General features: G+C 43.8%; 1 protein-coding gene across 12 annotated transcripts in view; it reads right to left on the bottom strand.

Annotated features, from left to right (window-relative positions):
• Positions 1-13,831, bottom strand: part of DENND2B (DENN domain containing 2B) — a 297,272-nt gene that overhangs the window by 9,811 nt on the left and 273,630 nt on the right. For all 12 annotated transcript variants that reach the window (XM_084630242.1, XM_084630241.1, XM_084630235.1 and 9 more), the window contains 2 exons: positions 5,808-5,985; positions 4,432-4,473 (listed from right to left, as the gene is read on the bottom strand). In XM_084630242.1, coding sequence (XP_084486368.1) covers positions 4,432-4,473; positions 5,808-5,985 — 220 coding nt within the window. The remainder of the gene's footprint in view (positions 1-4,431; positions 4,474-5,807; positions 5,986-13,831) is intronic.

A 13,831-nucleotide genomic window follows, 5' to 3' on the forward strand; every position in this document is an offset into this window, starting at 1 on the left:
CCATTTTCTCCTCTCCACCTGTAGACTTCTTCCTCAGCTTTTTCCCCCCCTGAACTTATCACCTCCACTTGTGCTTGTTGTCTTGCTAAAATGATGTTGAAAAGATCAAGTTGTCTCTCTAGGCCCTGGATTTATCTCTGTATTACAGCAGATTCTGCTTAACAGCAGTTCTGATATTAACAACTTCCAGTTAATAGCAATGTTTTGCTGGGAACCAATCCCGGCCCATTGACTTTAATGTTAAAGGGATTCAGATATTGGCAATGGCATGATGCTTATTAAGAACTTTTTCAGGAAGAAAGGCCCTGGTAACAGGCAGGATAGTGGGAACAAAGGACGTGCTGGCACATGCCTTCCCTGGCTGCAGCTATGCAAAGCTGCCTGCGCCTGGGTCCCCACCACCTGCACAGAATGGTGTGGTAATGAACTGGGGTTCCCGCATCCCTACCCAACAGGGGATTCCCTGCTGGAGTCCAGCACTGTGGGCTGGGAGGGGAGGCTGCGGGCAGAGCACCAGTGGGGAGAATTCCAGGGCTTTCCACAGGGAGCAGGAGCACGAGGGGCCCATGGAGACGCATGGCATCTCTCCCTGTACTCTTGGGGTTGTGCCTGCCTTGACACCGGGGGCCTGCAACCAGGGAAGGACATGCTAGGATATGCTGAGACAGGCCCTCAGCATTGGTGCAGGGCAAAGCCTGGAGAGCACAGACAGAGGTAACATGTAGCCCCAGAGGCCTCCGGTGCCCCTTCTCCCAGTGGAAACCGCTGACACCTGGGCTGCAGCCCCTCTTCCCTGAAGACAGGTTTGCAAGGCTGCAGTCAGGGAAGGTATGTCCCAGCACTTCCTTCCCTGACTGCAGCCTTGCAAACCTGCCTTCCACTTTTTGGCAGCTGCTGGATAATGTCAGCTTTCTGCCAAGAGGCTGCTAATAAGCTGGATCCACTTGAAAGCAACAGTAAAGCAACTCTGAAGGTAAGTTCTCTTGGCATCTTCTAGGCATACTATTTATTTCCAGAGGAAACAGAAAAGATTCAGACTTTTCTAATCTCTAGTTCATTGCACAGTTCCAGTTGGAACTTCTCTGGTGAACTTCTCCATTATGTTTCTTTAAACCACCTGATTAAAGGGCTGCAAAGTTGCCTATTTTTAGGCTTGGAAGAATTAGATTTTTAAATATAAATAAACATCCATTTGGCCATACACACACAAGCCAATGAAAAAAATATTTCCATCAATAATAATAGAAATGTTTCAGAGTAACAGCTGTGTTAGTCCGTATTTGCAAAAAGAAAAGGAGTACTTGTGGCACCTTAGAGACTAACCAATTTATTTGAGCATAAGCTTTCGTGAGCTACAGCTCACTTCATTGGATGCATACTGTGGAAACTGCAGAAGACGTTTTTATACACACAAACCATGAAAAAATGGGTGATTATCACTACAAAAGGTTTTCTCTCCCCCCACCCCACTCTCCTACTGGTAATAGCTTATGTAAAGTGATCACTCTCCTTACAATGTGTATGATAATCAAGATGGGCCATTTCCAGCACAAATCCAGGTTTTCTCCCCCCCCGCAACACCCCCCCCCCAAAAAAAACCCACTCTCCTGTTGCTAATAGCTTATCTAAAGTGATCACTCTCCTTACAATGTGTATGATGATCAAGGTGGGCCATTTCCAGCACAAATCCAGGGTTTAACAAGAACGTCTGAGGAAGGGGGGGGGTTGGAAAAAACAAGGGGAAATAGGTTACCTTGCATAATGACTTAGCCACTCCCAGTCTCTATTCAAGCCTAAGTTAATTCTATCCAATTTGCAAATGAATTCCAATTCAGCAGTCTCTCGCTGGAGTCTGGATTTGAAGTTTTTATGTTGTAATATCGCAACTTTCATGTCTGTAATCGCGTGACCAGAGAGATTGAAGTGCTCTCCGACTGGTTTATGAATATTATAATTCTTGACATCTGATTTGTGTCCATTTATTCGTTTATGTAGAGACTGTCCAGTTTGACCAATGTACATGGCAGAGGGGCATTGCTGGCACATGATGGCATATATCACATTGGTAGATGTGCAGGTGAACGAGCCTCTGATAGTGTGGCTGATGTTATTAGGCCCTTGATAGAGATCTCTATCAAGCATTCTTACAACTACAATACCCACCTGCAGAAGTGAAGAAACAGATTGATAGAGCCAGAAGAGTTCCCAGAAGTCACCTACTACAGGACAGGCCTAACAAGGAAAATAACAGAACGCCACTAGCCGTCACCTTCAGCCCCCAACTAAAACCCCTCCAACGCATTATCAAGGATCTACAACCTATCCTGAAGGACGACTCATCACTCTCACAGATCTTGGGAGACAGGCCAGTCCTTGCCTACAGACAGCCCCCCAATCTGAAGTGAATACTCACCAGCAACCACATACCACACAACAGAACCACTAACCCAGGAACCTATCCTTGCAACAAAGCCCGTTGCCCACTGTGCCCACATATCTATTCAGGGGACACCATCACAGGGCCTAATAACATCAGCCACACTATCAGAGGCTCGTTTGGGGGGGAGAAAACCTGGATTTGTGCTGGAAATGGCCCACTTTGATTATCATACACATTGTAAGGAGAGTGATCACTTTAGATAAGCTATTACCAGCAGGAGAGTGGGGTGGGGGGGGGGGGAGAGAAAACCTTTTGTAGTGATAATCACCCATTTTTTCATGGTTTGTGTGTATAAAAACGTCTTCTGTACTTTCCACAGTATGCATCCGATGAAGTGAGCTGTAGCTCACGAAAGCTTATGCTCAAATAAATTGGTTAGTCTCTAAGGTGCCACAAATAATAGAAATGTACAGCTATGCAAAGTAAGAAAAATGCTGCTTGAGAATTACTTGACTTTGATTTAAGGCTATTAACTTTGTATGTTTTGACAGATGTGTGACACCACATCCCATATTCTTCACAGTGATATTATGATAAGATTGTGACATAATCATAAAGTATTTTATGCAAGATACTTCATGTGAGATGTCATTGGAAAGATTATGATTTGCTGAATATGATTATCCTATTTGTATGTATATATCACTTTTGGATCTGTACTTCAAAAGGTAATTACACCTGGGAAATGCCCACTAGACAAGATGCTTTCATTCTAGATAGTGGGTGGGGAAGAGCTGTTAGAAAGAATAATAGGCCTTAGGAGAAGCTTATTTCCCACCTAGCGAGCGATTCTGAGGACCCTACAGACAGCTTCCAAGTAACAGCTGCTATGACTCTACAAGGACATGTGATGTGACCACATGTCTGTAGACTCCATCTTGGGATGTCAGTGTTTTTCCAGAGACCAGTCTGGGAACTAAGCTTTGAAACAAAGAGTTCCCATCTTATGCAAAAGTTATATAAGGCTGGGAGTGACATCACCTGGGGTTCTTCACTGACTCCCCACCCAGGAAGACTCCTGGAAACACCCGAGGAACAAGGCTGGACTGGGGGACCCAGTGCTCAAGGGATTTTAGTGCTGGACCCAGGCTAAAGGGATTTTTCGCCTGTGAATAGAACGCCTGGGGATTCCAAGCTGTAAGCAAGTGCAACTTGCTCCTTAAGAATCTGCAGCCTGCTTGTATCATCACTGAGAGTGAGAATCTGCTATTCATATCCAATCTATTTAGTATATTAAGCTTAGTCTGCATTTTTTGTTTAGTTGCAAGGTAATCTGCTTTGATCTCTTTGCTATCCCTAATAATCACTTAAAATCTATCTTTTGTAGACAAAATAAAATAGTTTTTGCTTTCTCTAAACCAGTGTGTGGAAATCATAACTCAGGGGCAGAAAGCTGTTGCATATTTCTCTCCACATTGAGGGAGGGGGCGAATTTTATGAGCTTACGCTGTACAGTTCCCTGTGCAGCGCAAGACGGTATAATTTTGGGTTTATACTCCAGAGTGGGGGGGCGTGCCTGAGGAGCTGGGAGGTGCCCAAGCTGAAGCCTTCCCATGTAGGGGCTGGTCAAAGAGCCTGCCTGCATGTAACTGCAGCTGGGTGTGTCCCTACCTCTATGTATGCTGGTGAAAGTGCAAGCTGAAACTTGGAGGGCTTTGCAGCTTGTCACAGCAGTACAGTGTAAGAGAGAGCCCAGGCTGGTGGGTCAGGGGGGCTCTGTGGTACCCCAGTTCCAGGTGGCACCCCATCACAATATGATGTTGATAATTTGTGTTATAATGGTTATAAAGCTTCAACTTTTTGCATCTCAATGTCTATTGTCATTGAATAATTATTATCTGACACCCACCCCCGCATAGTTTCCCACAACTGTGAAAATTTAAATTGATAAAAATGAAAAATACTTAAAAATAAACATCAAAATTATAAAATAATAAAAATTGCTTTCTGCCAACCCTACCTATTTTAGTTAATTTAAAGCCATACTGTACCTGTCTGATGAATCGATCGGATCCCAAGTTAACCATCAAAGCCTAAAAGAAAAGAAAGATATGGTAAAATTTATCTTGGTGACTGAAGACAGTCTACTGGTGTCTGCTTTTACAGATAGAGGGAGAACCTAAATGGTGCTTAGTCTGAACAGAAATTAGAATGAGAATCAAACTTCTATTGTAAGTCTGCAGCATCAAACCATTTGCAATGTTCTATATAAAACAGGAAGACAGACTCCCTGCCCCTGTAAAGGTCAGAGGCTAAGTAAGACAGAACACTTCAGACATTTCATACCTCAGATGATGGGCAGATTTCAGAAAGGTTTGCTTTAAAATATCTGAAGAAGTGAGCTTTTTACCCACGAAAGCTTATGCTCAAATAAATCTGTTAGTCTTTAAGGTGCCACCGGACTCCTTTTGTTTTTGTGGATATAGACTAACACGGCTACCCCCTGACTGTTGTTTTGGTGGATTATCCATAAAGGGGGTCATTTGTGAAGAAGAACTGTATTTCAAAAGGGGTTTTGGTGAAAACAAGAGTTGTTTGGTGCAGTAGGGCTGGTTCCAAGCATTAAAGGGGTGGTATGGATGAAGTGTAAATAATAATTAATAATGAAGGTGCAAGGATGAGAGAACGCTAAAATGGTATGAAGGAGGGCAGTGTGGGAAGGGTAGGAGGAGAAGAGAGCAGAGATTTACGAAGGAGCAGCTGTGTGGAGAGCCTTTGAAGTGACCACAAGTAAAGGAAATTTGCTGTGGAAGGGAAGAGGAAAACCGTGAAGGAATCAGAGGAGAGTGAAGCGATGATCAGAGTTGTGTGAGGGGGAAGGATTGTGGCAGCAGTATTTTGGATAGACTATATAAACATAAAGCTAATTTCATTTGCAATATAGCACCAATGAGACCTTGAAAGGACCTTCTTTGCCATAGGGGTTCTATTCTCTATTCAGTGTATGGCTGTGAGTGTAACTCCCATTAGAATTAGTGAGAGTGACAGTGGCTGGCACCAAAGTGAATGGTTTTTTACTGTGCTGATGTCACTTCACTATGTTATTTCACATACAAGAAAATGAGACCTTATCCCAATATTGACCTTGTTGTGACAAGGTGAATGTTACTTTTCACTGTCAATCACCATACACGGCGGCATCGAGGGAAGACTAGAATCCTTAAAATCTATTTACAGTATTTTAGTTTTTTTCCAAGAGGTAATTGTGCATGACAGTTAGACAGAGAAGAAACAAAGGGGAAAGTTAAGGACTAGAAAAGTAAAAACCTATATTAAAGCCCAGATACTCAGCTGGTGTAAATCAGTTTTACTGCATACAAACCATTTCTGGATTCATTTAATAACCAAGTCCTGGGCTGATTCCTACCTCTTCTACAGGCAGCTCTTTCAGCTTGGGCAGAGAGCTGGACAGCAATCCAACCAGGAACGGAGTAGGGCAGCAGACAATGTCAATCATGGATGAGGGGAGAACAGGAATGAAAGTGTGCTGCCAGGAGAAGGGATACAGCAGAGCCACCACAGCATGAGAACAGCTCGAGAGGGTGCTGAGGAGAGAGAAATATCAGCATTACTACAGCTTGTCCTTACCCCGGAATGACTGCTTACCTGCTGCTGAAATAGTAGCACAGTGAGAATACAGGTGCTCCCTTCTCACAGGATGGCTTTACAAGCATCCTAATACTGCTGTGCCAATGCACCTCAGTTGTAGTCTGCATCCTGCCTGCTATTCCAATCCCAGCACCCTTCTGTACTAAACTGTGTGGTAGCTTTGTAAATTCCCACCGTGCCCATGTTCTTCACATCACTCATAGCTGAGGAAGGTCAGCCTTTACTTAGAAAGGGCACCAGACTGGAAATCATGAGACGTGGGCTCTATTCTTGCCTCTGCCATTGACTTGCTTTGTGACCTTGGCTAAGTCTCTTTGCCTTTTTGTGCCTCAGTTTCCCCATCTGTTAAAGGGGGATAGCAATATTGGCCCTCCTATGTAAAGTGCTTTGAGGAGTATGTATGAAAAGTCCCATAAGAGTTAAGTATTTGTCTCCTTCACTGGAAATTCCTTGCTTACATTGTCCTTTTACTTACTGAACACATCTGGGTTTCACTTTATAGTCAAATGCTTCCTGAACACTAGCAATAAAACATCATCATCACGTTAATTTTTATGACAGGGAAAGAAAGAAGGACCCTCATTTTCAGAGCTGACACTATGGCCTGATTTGTGCAGCTTTTTACCCAGCTCAGACTGACTGAGCTAATTTTCTCACAGTGCAAACTTCTACTATAAGAACTAGAAATAACTAGTAACTTTTGTGCTATTACCACTTGAGAATTCTGGGTAAAGAGTCCGAACTGACTTCACTGCAAGTCGTCTGTTAGACTTTAGGTGGCATCAGACTTCCATTCAGATAATTCTTGCAAGCATCATAAGCAGAAAAACATAGATGATTCCGCACACATGGGAAAATGCATCATCTGGGGACATGGATCAGCGTTCACGTCGTGCTCCCTGTCGGTACCTGGCCCAAGCCGGGGAAGCAAATGATCCAACCAGCAAACCATATTTGGTGATGAATCCTGGTCACATGCCACCTGAGGCACATTGCGCATACGCTAAGAAGAACGTATCACCTGTTTGCTTAGCTATAGGAATTACACTTTGGAATTTGCCTGATCATGAACAAAACTAAAATACAAAGGGCAGTGTTCATCTTTCACTGGAAATAATCAGGTTTTTTTCTAGTTATTTACTCTAGATATATCAACTATGGTATGTTTTTATGACCTTGCCTACACTAGACTGCTACAAGTTTCTTATCAAATGCTGCTTTTTCTAATATTGTTCCACAGCATGTGATGGGGCTGCCCTTGACTCTTATCTTGCACTCTGCAGCATATGCCATAGCAAGCACAATGATGTGTTTCAGGAGAAGGAACTATGGAGCATGATGCAGGCTCCCAAGCACAATTCTCAATCTCCCTTTAATGCCTTTGTGGTATTTTCAACCGTTACAGATTGGGTTGTCATAGAGGAATGACTACCAAAAAAAAAAAAAAAAAGCCACGTTAAGCTAAAAGCAGGAAAACAAACATTTCTCCAACACTGGGTTCATCATAATCTTTTCTTTCTATAGAATGCCCTTTTGTAACTTTTCCTCTCGCATGCAGTTCTGTGACGTAAATCAGCACCAACATCTTCTCTCATGTGCTATTCCCACGCTTTGGGAGGCTTTTGGCTTTCGAACGCTGTGCTAGTTTTTTCTTTCAGAACTTTCACCTGAAGCTAGTTAGTACCATGCAGTGGGAGGCTGTTATGTGGACATGACCATGATTGCACCCAACTGTGATTTCTTTAAGCTGTAGTATGCTAATGTGGTACAGCTTGCAGCACTGTTATTGCGAATGTCAGTGTTTCTATTTTAAGCCAGTTCATGCAAATGTTTTCAGAAGTGCTCAGCACCCATCATTTGAAAATTAGGCCCCTTTAAAATGTCTCAGGTAAAGTACTGCAAAACACTTGACATTAAATTTAGGCCTCCAGAATCCTGTCCCCATGCAGAGATAAAGCCCCACTTTCACTGTGGTTCGTGTGTGTGTATGTGTATATACACACATGCTGAATTGAGCCCTTGTTGCTACATTTTTTGTCCTGGTCATATAATAGGCTTAAACGATCGCATTTATGAAGGGGGCCTACATGACATTTTTGACTGCAAATGAAGCGATTACACATCTGAGGTCAAATTCAGAGGTGATGGATGTATCTCCTTCGGGGTGTTTTAATTTACACTTTCTTATGTCTTCCTGTTAGTTGATTCTCCTGCTCTTCCTCTTCAATAGCGGAACATGTCCATCATATATGCATAAAAATCCCCGTTTTCAACTCAATTTCTCCAATCATCATCCCCACTCAGTCTATACATATTTTCTACTATGACTAGTGGAAGGTACCATCAAAAAATGTCTTCAATACATTTTCTTTTACTGTGCTATAAGTGGAGACCAATGGTCACTTTTCTAAATCAAAGCCAATTTCTCTGGGGTGATTTGTCTGCCCAAACCATTTTCCCATTGTGTTATATACAGACTTTTTTTTTGGCCAGGAAAGTTGTCAGCAAAAACTGATATAAACTAGGATAGGAGGTTTGCACTGAAAGGATTATGGTTTCTTTATCTCCCATGCACTGTTCACTTGTGAATAACGTGTGTTTCTGGGAATACAGTACTTGCACTAAAATAATGCACTAGTTTTTAGCTATTGAGAAATAATCCACATATTTAATGGACTGGGGTCAATGAAAACAAGAGTATCTAGTACCCAGACAGGATATTAGGATATCTGCTATCAGCAGTGCAGGTACACTAAAATATCTAATCTCAAAATATAGGCCAAGAAAAATGACACCAAGGAGATTATTTGTCAATTGCTAAAAGCCAGTACTTTATCTCAGGGCAAGTACTGTATTCCCAGAAACACACATGCTCACCACTAAACAGTGCTTGGGAGATAGACACAGCATATACTGTTGGAGCCTTGAACCCAACCTGCATCCAATGGGACTGGACTACAAGTGTTGGGTTTGGGTCGTGTCTCAAAACAACCCAACGTTCTGAGGCTCTGGATGGGTCACTGGTCACCTCTTTCGGCCCAGGAGCTTGGCATGGCAGCAGCTGCCTACCTCAGTCCTGCCAGCAGCCACCACTCGCAGCAGTGTGCATGTTGGCAGAGCCTCTCACTCCACAGCACACACAGCGCAACAAGGAAGTCTCAGCCAGCAGGACCAAGGCAAGCAGCTGCTGCCACGCTAACATCCACAGGTGACGTCCACAGATGGATCACAGGCATGGGGTGTGGGAAGCCCCCACCAGGCTGAGCCCCAAGGGTGAGCTGGCAGCACTGACGCAGGTTCAGGGGGAATTGCCCAGGAAGGTGAAATCAGCTGCCCTTCAGGTGTGCGGTGCTGGACTGAGGTAGGGAGTAAAAGGCAAGCCAGGGCGGGAGATCAGGCTGCAGGAGGTAATTAGCCCCTGTGTCTCCATGGAGGAAACAAAATAAAGAAAATGGAGTCTGGGCTGGTGGCTAGTCCCTTGCAACCCAACCCGAAGCTGACAGGTCCCAACTACAAGTGTTGGGTTTGGGTATGAAAACACTCCAACACACTCAGGCTTGGGTCAGATTCGGATTGGCTGTGGTCTAGTTGGGATCAGGTCAGGCTTTACAATTAGGCCCAAGCAAACCGACAATGGGAAATGCTGAGGCTAGTTTTAGATGCTTGTATTTAAAGACAGTAACCCTTTCAGTGCTGCAAGTCTCCTGCCTCCAGGAAACGCTGAAGTCTTTTTGCATATGCCTCCCACTTTAGCTGGAAATATTCCATCAGTGTAGGGAACTTTTTCTCTTCGTAAAAGCCCACTTATGATGTTATTGACATGAACTGTGACCATATAGATCATTGTTGCAATCAGGGTCTTATGGTTGCACCAGGTCTTGTACAGAGTCCAGGTCAAGTGGGGTGTCTATGGAAAGGTTGTAGTTTGCTGTTTATAATTATGCTGTCTGTATGTGTGTATCATTTTTGTATTTGAAGTTATGAATATTGGCTATGTACTTGTATCTCAATGTATTTGATTCTAAGTAGCCTCAGGGAAGCTTTTGGTCAGCTTCTTGAGAAAGGACCATTCTCAGTAAGTGCCCAATCAAGAAACTCTTAACCGACAATGGACTTTGGGAGACGCCAGTCCACATCTGAGCTTTCTTGGGAAGGTTCAAACTAACATGTAAACAATGGCATCGACCTGCAAAAAGCTGAATCATTCATGGACATGTGACTTGCCCAGGTGGCTACAAATTCCATCTTGTTGTTGTGACTTTGCACAGGAGAACAAAGGGGTTTCTGCCCACAAGAGAAAGAAGATAAAAGGCCCTGGAAACCACTGGAAACCATTTTGTCTTCAGCTGGCTTAAGAGATGGCCTCTCCATCTCCAAGAGATGCCTGAAAGAAACTGGAACAAAGGACAGTAACTATGGGGGTGTGAGTGATTGCTGGACCCAGACTAGGAAGGGGTCCAGTCTGTGAAAGAAGCTTATTGGAACATCTCTAAGGGTGATATTTACCTATATGCAGTTTCTTAATGTATTAGGCTTAGATTTGCGTGTTTTGTTTCATTTTGCTTGGTAACTTACTTTGTTCTGCCTGTTGTTACTTGGAACCACTTAAATCCTACTTTTTATACTTTTACTTTTGTTTATTATTGAACGCAGAGTAAGTAATTAGTATCTGAGGGAGCAAAGAAGCTATGTATGTCTCTCTATCAGTGTTATAGAGGGCAGAGAATTTATGAGTTTACCCTGTATAGGCTTTATACAGAGTAAAACCAATTCCTTTGGGGTTTGGATCCCATTGGGAGCTGGGTGTCTGGGTGCTAGAGACAGGAGCACTTCTTAAGTTGTTTTCAGTTAAGTCTGCAGCTTTGGGGCACGTGGTTCAGACCCTGGGTCTGTGGTGGAGCAGACTGGCATGCCTGGCTTGACAAGGCAGGGTTCTGGAGGCCCAAACTTGCAGAGAAAATGGACTCAGAGGTAGTCTCAGCACATCAGGTGACAGTCCCAAGGGGGCCTCTGTGACCCAACCCATCACACCACTGTTGAGGAAGTGGAAGTTGTAAAACCTTTTGGAATTGTTTGGGGCATCTAACCATGATCTCTCTCATCCCTATTTACCATTGCCACATGTAGCCCATAATTTCTCAAAAGTTCCTCCCTAAGGATGTTCTCCCAGAACTAAGACTGCCCTTCTAGTCACGAAAATCATTTGCAGATTCCTCTCAACTCTGTAACCTGCTGTTTTTAGAGCATTTTCTTAAAATGTGTTGGCATTTGAAGTGAAAGTGGAGGAAGGCGAGGTTATCCCCTCTTCCCCCAGCTCACACCTCTCCTAGTGTGTAGTGATTCTCATAACACAGGGAGAGATTGTTCAGTGCGAGGAACTATTTGCATGGGGAGCCAAAATCCTACCAGTGTAACATTATCCCAATGGGTTGATGCCAGGTGCATGCTATGCAGATGCTACAGACCATGTACTTAACTGGCACCAATTATCAAAATCTGATTTTCTCTATTTCCTTAGATGGAGAAATGTAGCCAAAATGTAAATTCACAGATATGCATTTCCATTGCCTGTGTTTACTTTTCCACAACTTTTTCATGTTTCTCATTTCTCCCTGCTGATTTAATTATGACATTGTCTCAACATTTACTGAACTCTTTCATCTGTTTTTTTAATACATACACACTCCAACCACAACTTCTCCATGACTGAGTTACCTTCCCTCCCCACATCCTCCCTCTTCCTCTTGGGAGAGCTTGCTCTGGATTTCTGTTGGAGTTCTGAAGTTCTATCCCTTCCAGTACTTGAGTTAGGTAGATATTCCACACCCATATGTCTAACCTCAGACCACAATAGCACTTTTCTTTAATGGCTCCTGCTGTTGTGCCATTAGGAATGAGAGGGAAGGAAACACAGCATGGGGACAGGGGAATCACTGATAACTTCTGTAGCAAAACTGTTGGTGTACCCTATAGCTTTGCTCTTTTCTAAATAGCTCAATGCCATCCTCGCTCTTGGACTAGTTCCAAGCCATGGGAGGGAAAAAAGAGAATGGTCCCCTCACTTGCATAAAAGTCATTTGGGCCCACGTTTTCAGAAATAACCACTGTGTAGGTGTTTCAATTTGTTGCCTGATTTTAGAGGTGCTGAACATCTTCATCTGCTTCAGTTGGAGCTGTGGGCACTTAGCACGTCACAAACACAGGCACAGGTGTCTCAAGTTAGGCAGCCAGCATTCTGAAGCACCATCAAGGGGTGGTCACTTGTGAGTCCCTTCAGGCCTTAAATACAGACCGTACCACTTCAAGAGTCCTTCACCACCATCACATTCTATTTTGTTGTTCCAGAAGGTCTCTGCCTGCACTGCTATTTACAAGCCCCAGCCAGCTCCCCCATTTGCTTCAAGGCAAGGGGGTGGAGCCCTGTGTACCTGTGTCTTCCTTCTGGCTTTCAGGTCCCCCTTCCAGATCTTCCTCACTCTCAATTTATATGCGCCCAGCTTCTGGGGCTGCTTCCCACTCTAATTAGCCCCGCAGGTATAGTTCTACTCAGTTGACTGACCTTCCAGTTAGGGGATGTGGTGGGGATTTGAGTGACAGGATGCTGAGTCAGCTCCTGACTTAGCATTCTCTGTCACAGGCACATAAAATCAGTGGCCATATTAAAAAACTTCGGCCATAATTTCCTCTCAACCCCTTCACTTGGGTGACTGGAACCCAGGCCAACCTTCCCACCATATCCAGCAAGTTACTGAGAGAGAGTTTTTAAAAAAAACTTTCCCCAATTTTCGTAAATAGCTGACTTTTCCCAGCCTGCAACTGACTTAACTGAGAGAAGAGGACTTGCTTCGGGAGGCGAGCGTCAGGCATACACAGTGGCCAGTCTTCCAAAAGATGTGCTGGCACAGCAGATCCTGTATTCAATTTGTGTGTCAATGATGGCTGTTTGGGAGAGGTGGCTGCCAAGGTATGGAAAAGGATCCACATTTTCCAGGCTTTCTCCACTGATGGTGATTTGTGGAATACGAAGAGTAGTTTGTGCAGGTGAGGACTGGTAGAGTACCTTGGTTTTCCTGATGTTGAGAGAGAGACCAAGGCTGTGATAGGCATCGGTAAAAAGATTTAGGGTGCTTTGCAGGTCAGTCTCGGTGTGTGCAAGAATGACACAGTCTGCATACTGAAGGTCAGTGATGCCAATTCTTGTGGTCTTAGATTTTGTTTGGAGACATCAAAGATTGAGGAGTTGGCCATCCATATGATACTCTATCCTGATTCCGTCAGGAAGGCGGTCGTGAATGAGAATCAGGATCACAGCAAGGTAAATGGAGAAGAGTGTTAGAGCAATGACACAGGCCTTCTTGACACCGGTGCGAATGGTGAATGGTTTGGTCTCTGAGCCATTGCACAAAATGGTGGCAGTCATCCCATCATGGAGTACAGTAACTCCTTGCTTAACACTGTAGTTATGTTCCTGAAAAATGCTACTTTAAGCAAAATTATGTTAAGCAAATCCAATTTTCCCATAAGAATTAATGCAAATGGGGGGGAGGGGGTTAGGTTCCAGGGAAATTTTTTTTGCCAGACAAAAGACTATATTATACACACATATACACAGTATAAGTTTTAAACAAACAATTTAATACTGTACACAGCAATGATGATTGTGAAGCTTGGTTGAGGTGGTGGAGTCAGAGGGTGAAGAGGGTGGGATATTTCCCAGGGAATGCCTTACTGCTAAATGATGAACTAGCACTTGGCTGAGCCCTCAAGGGTTAACCCATTGTT

Source organism: Lepidochelys olivacea (assembly GCF_965140295.1).
Source record: "Lepidochelys olivacea isolate rLepOli2 genome assembly, chromosome: 6".
Taxonomy (NCBI): Eukaryota; Metazoa; Chordata; order Testudines; family Cheloniidae; genus Lepidochelys; species Lepidochelys olivacea.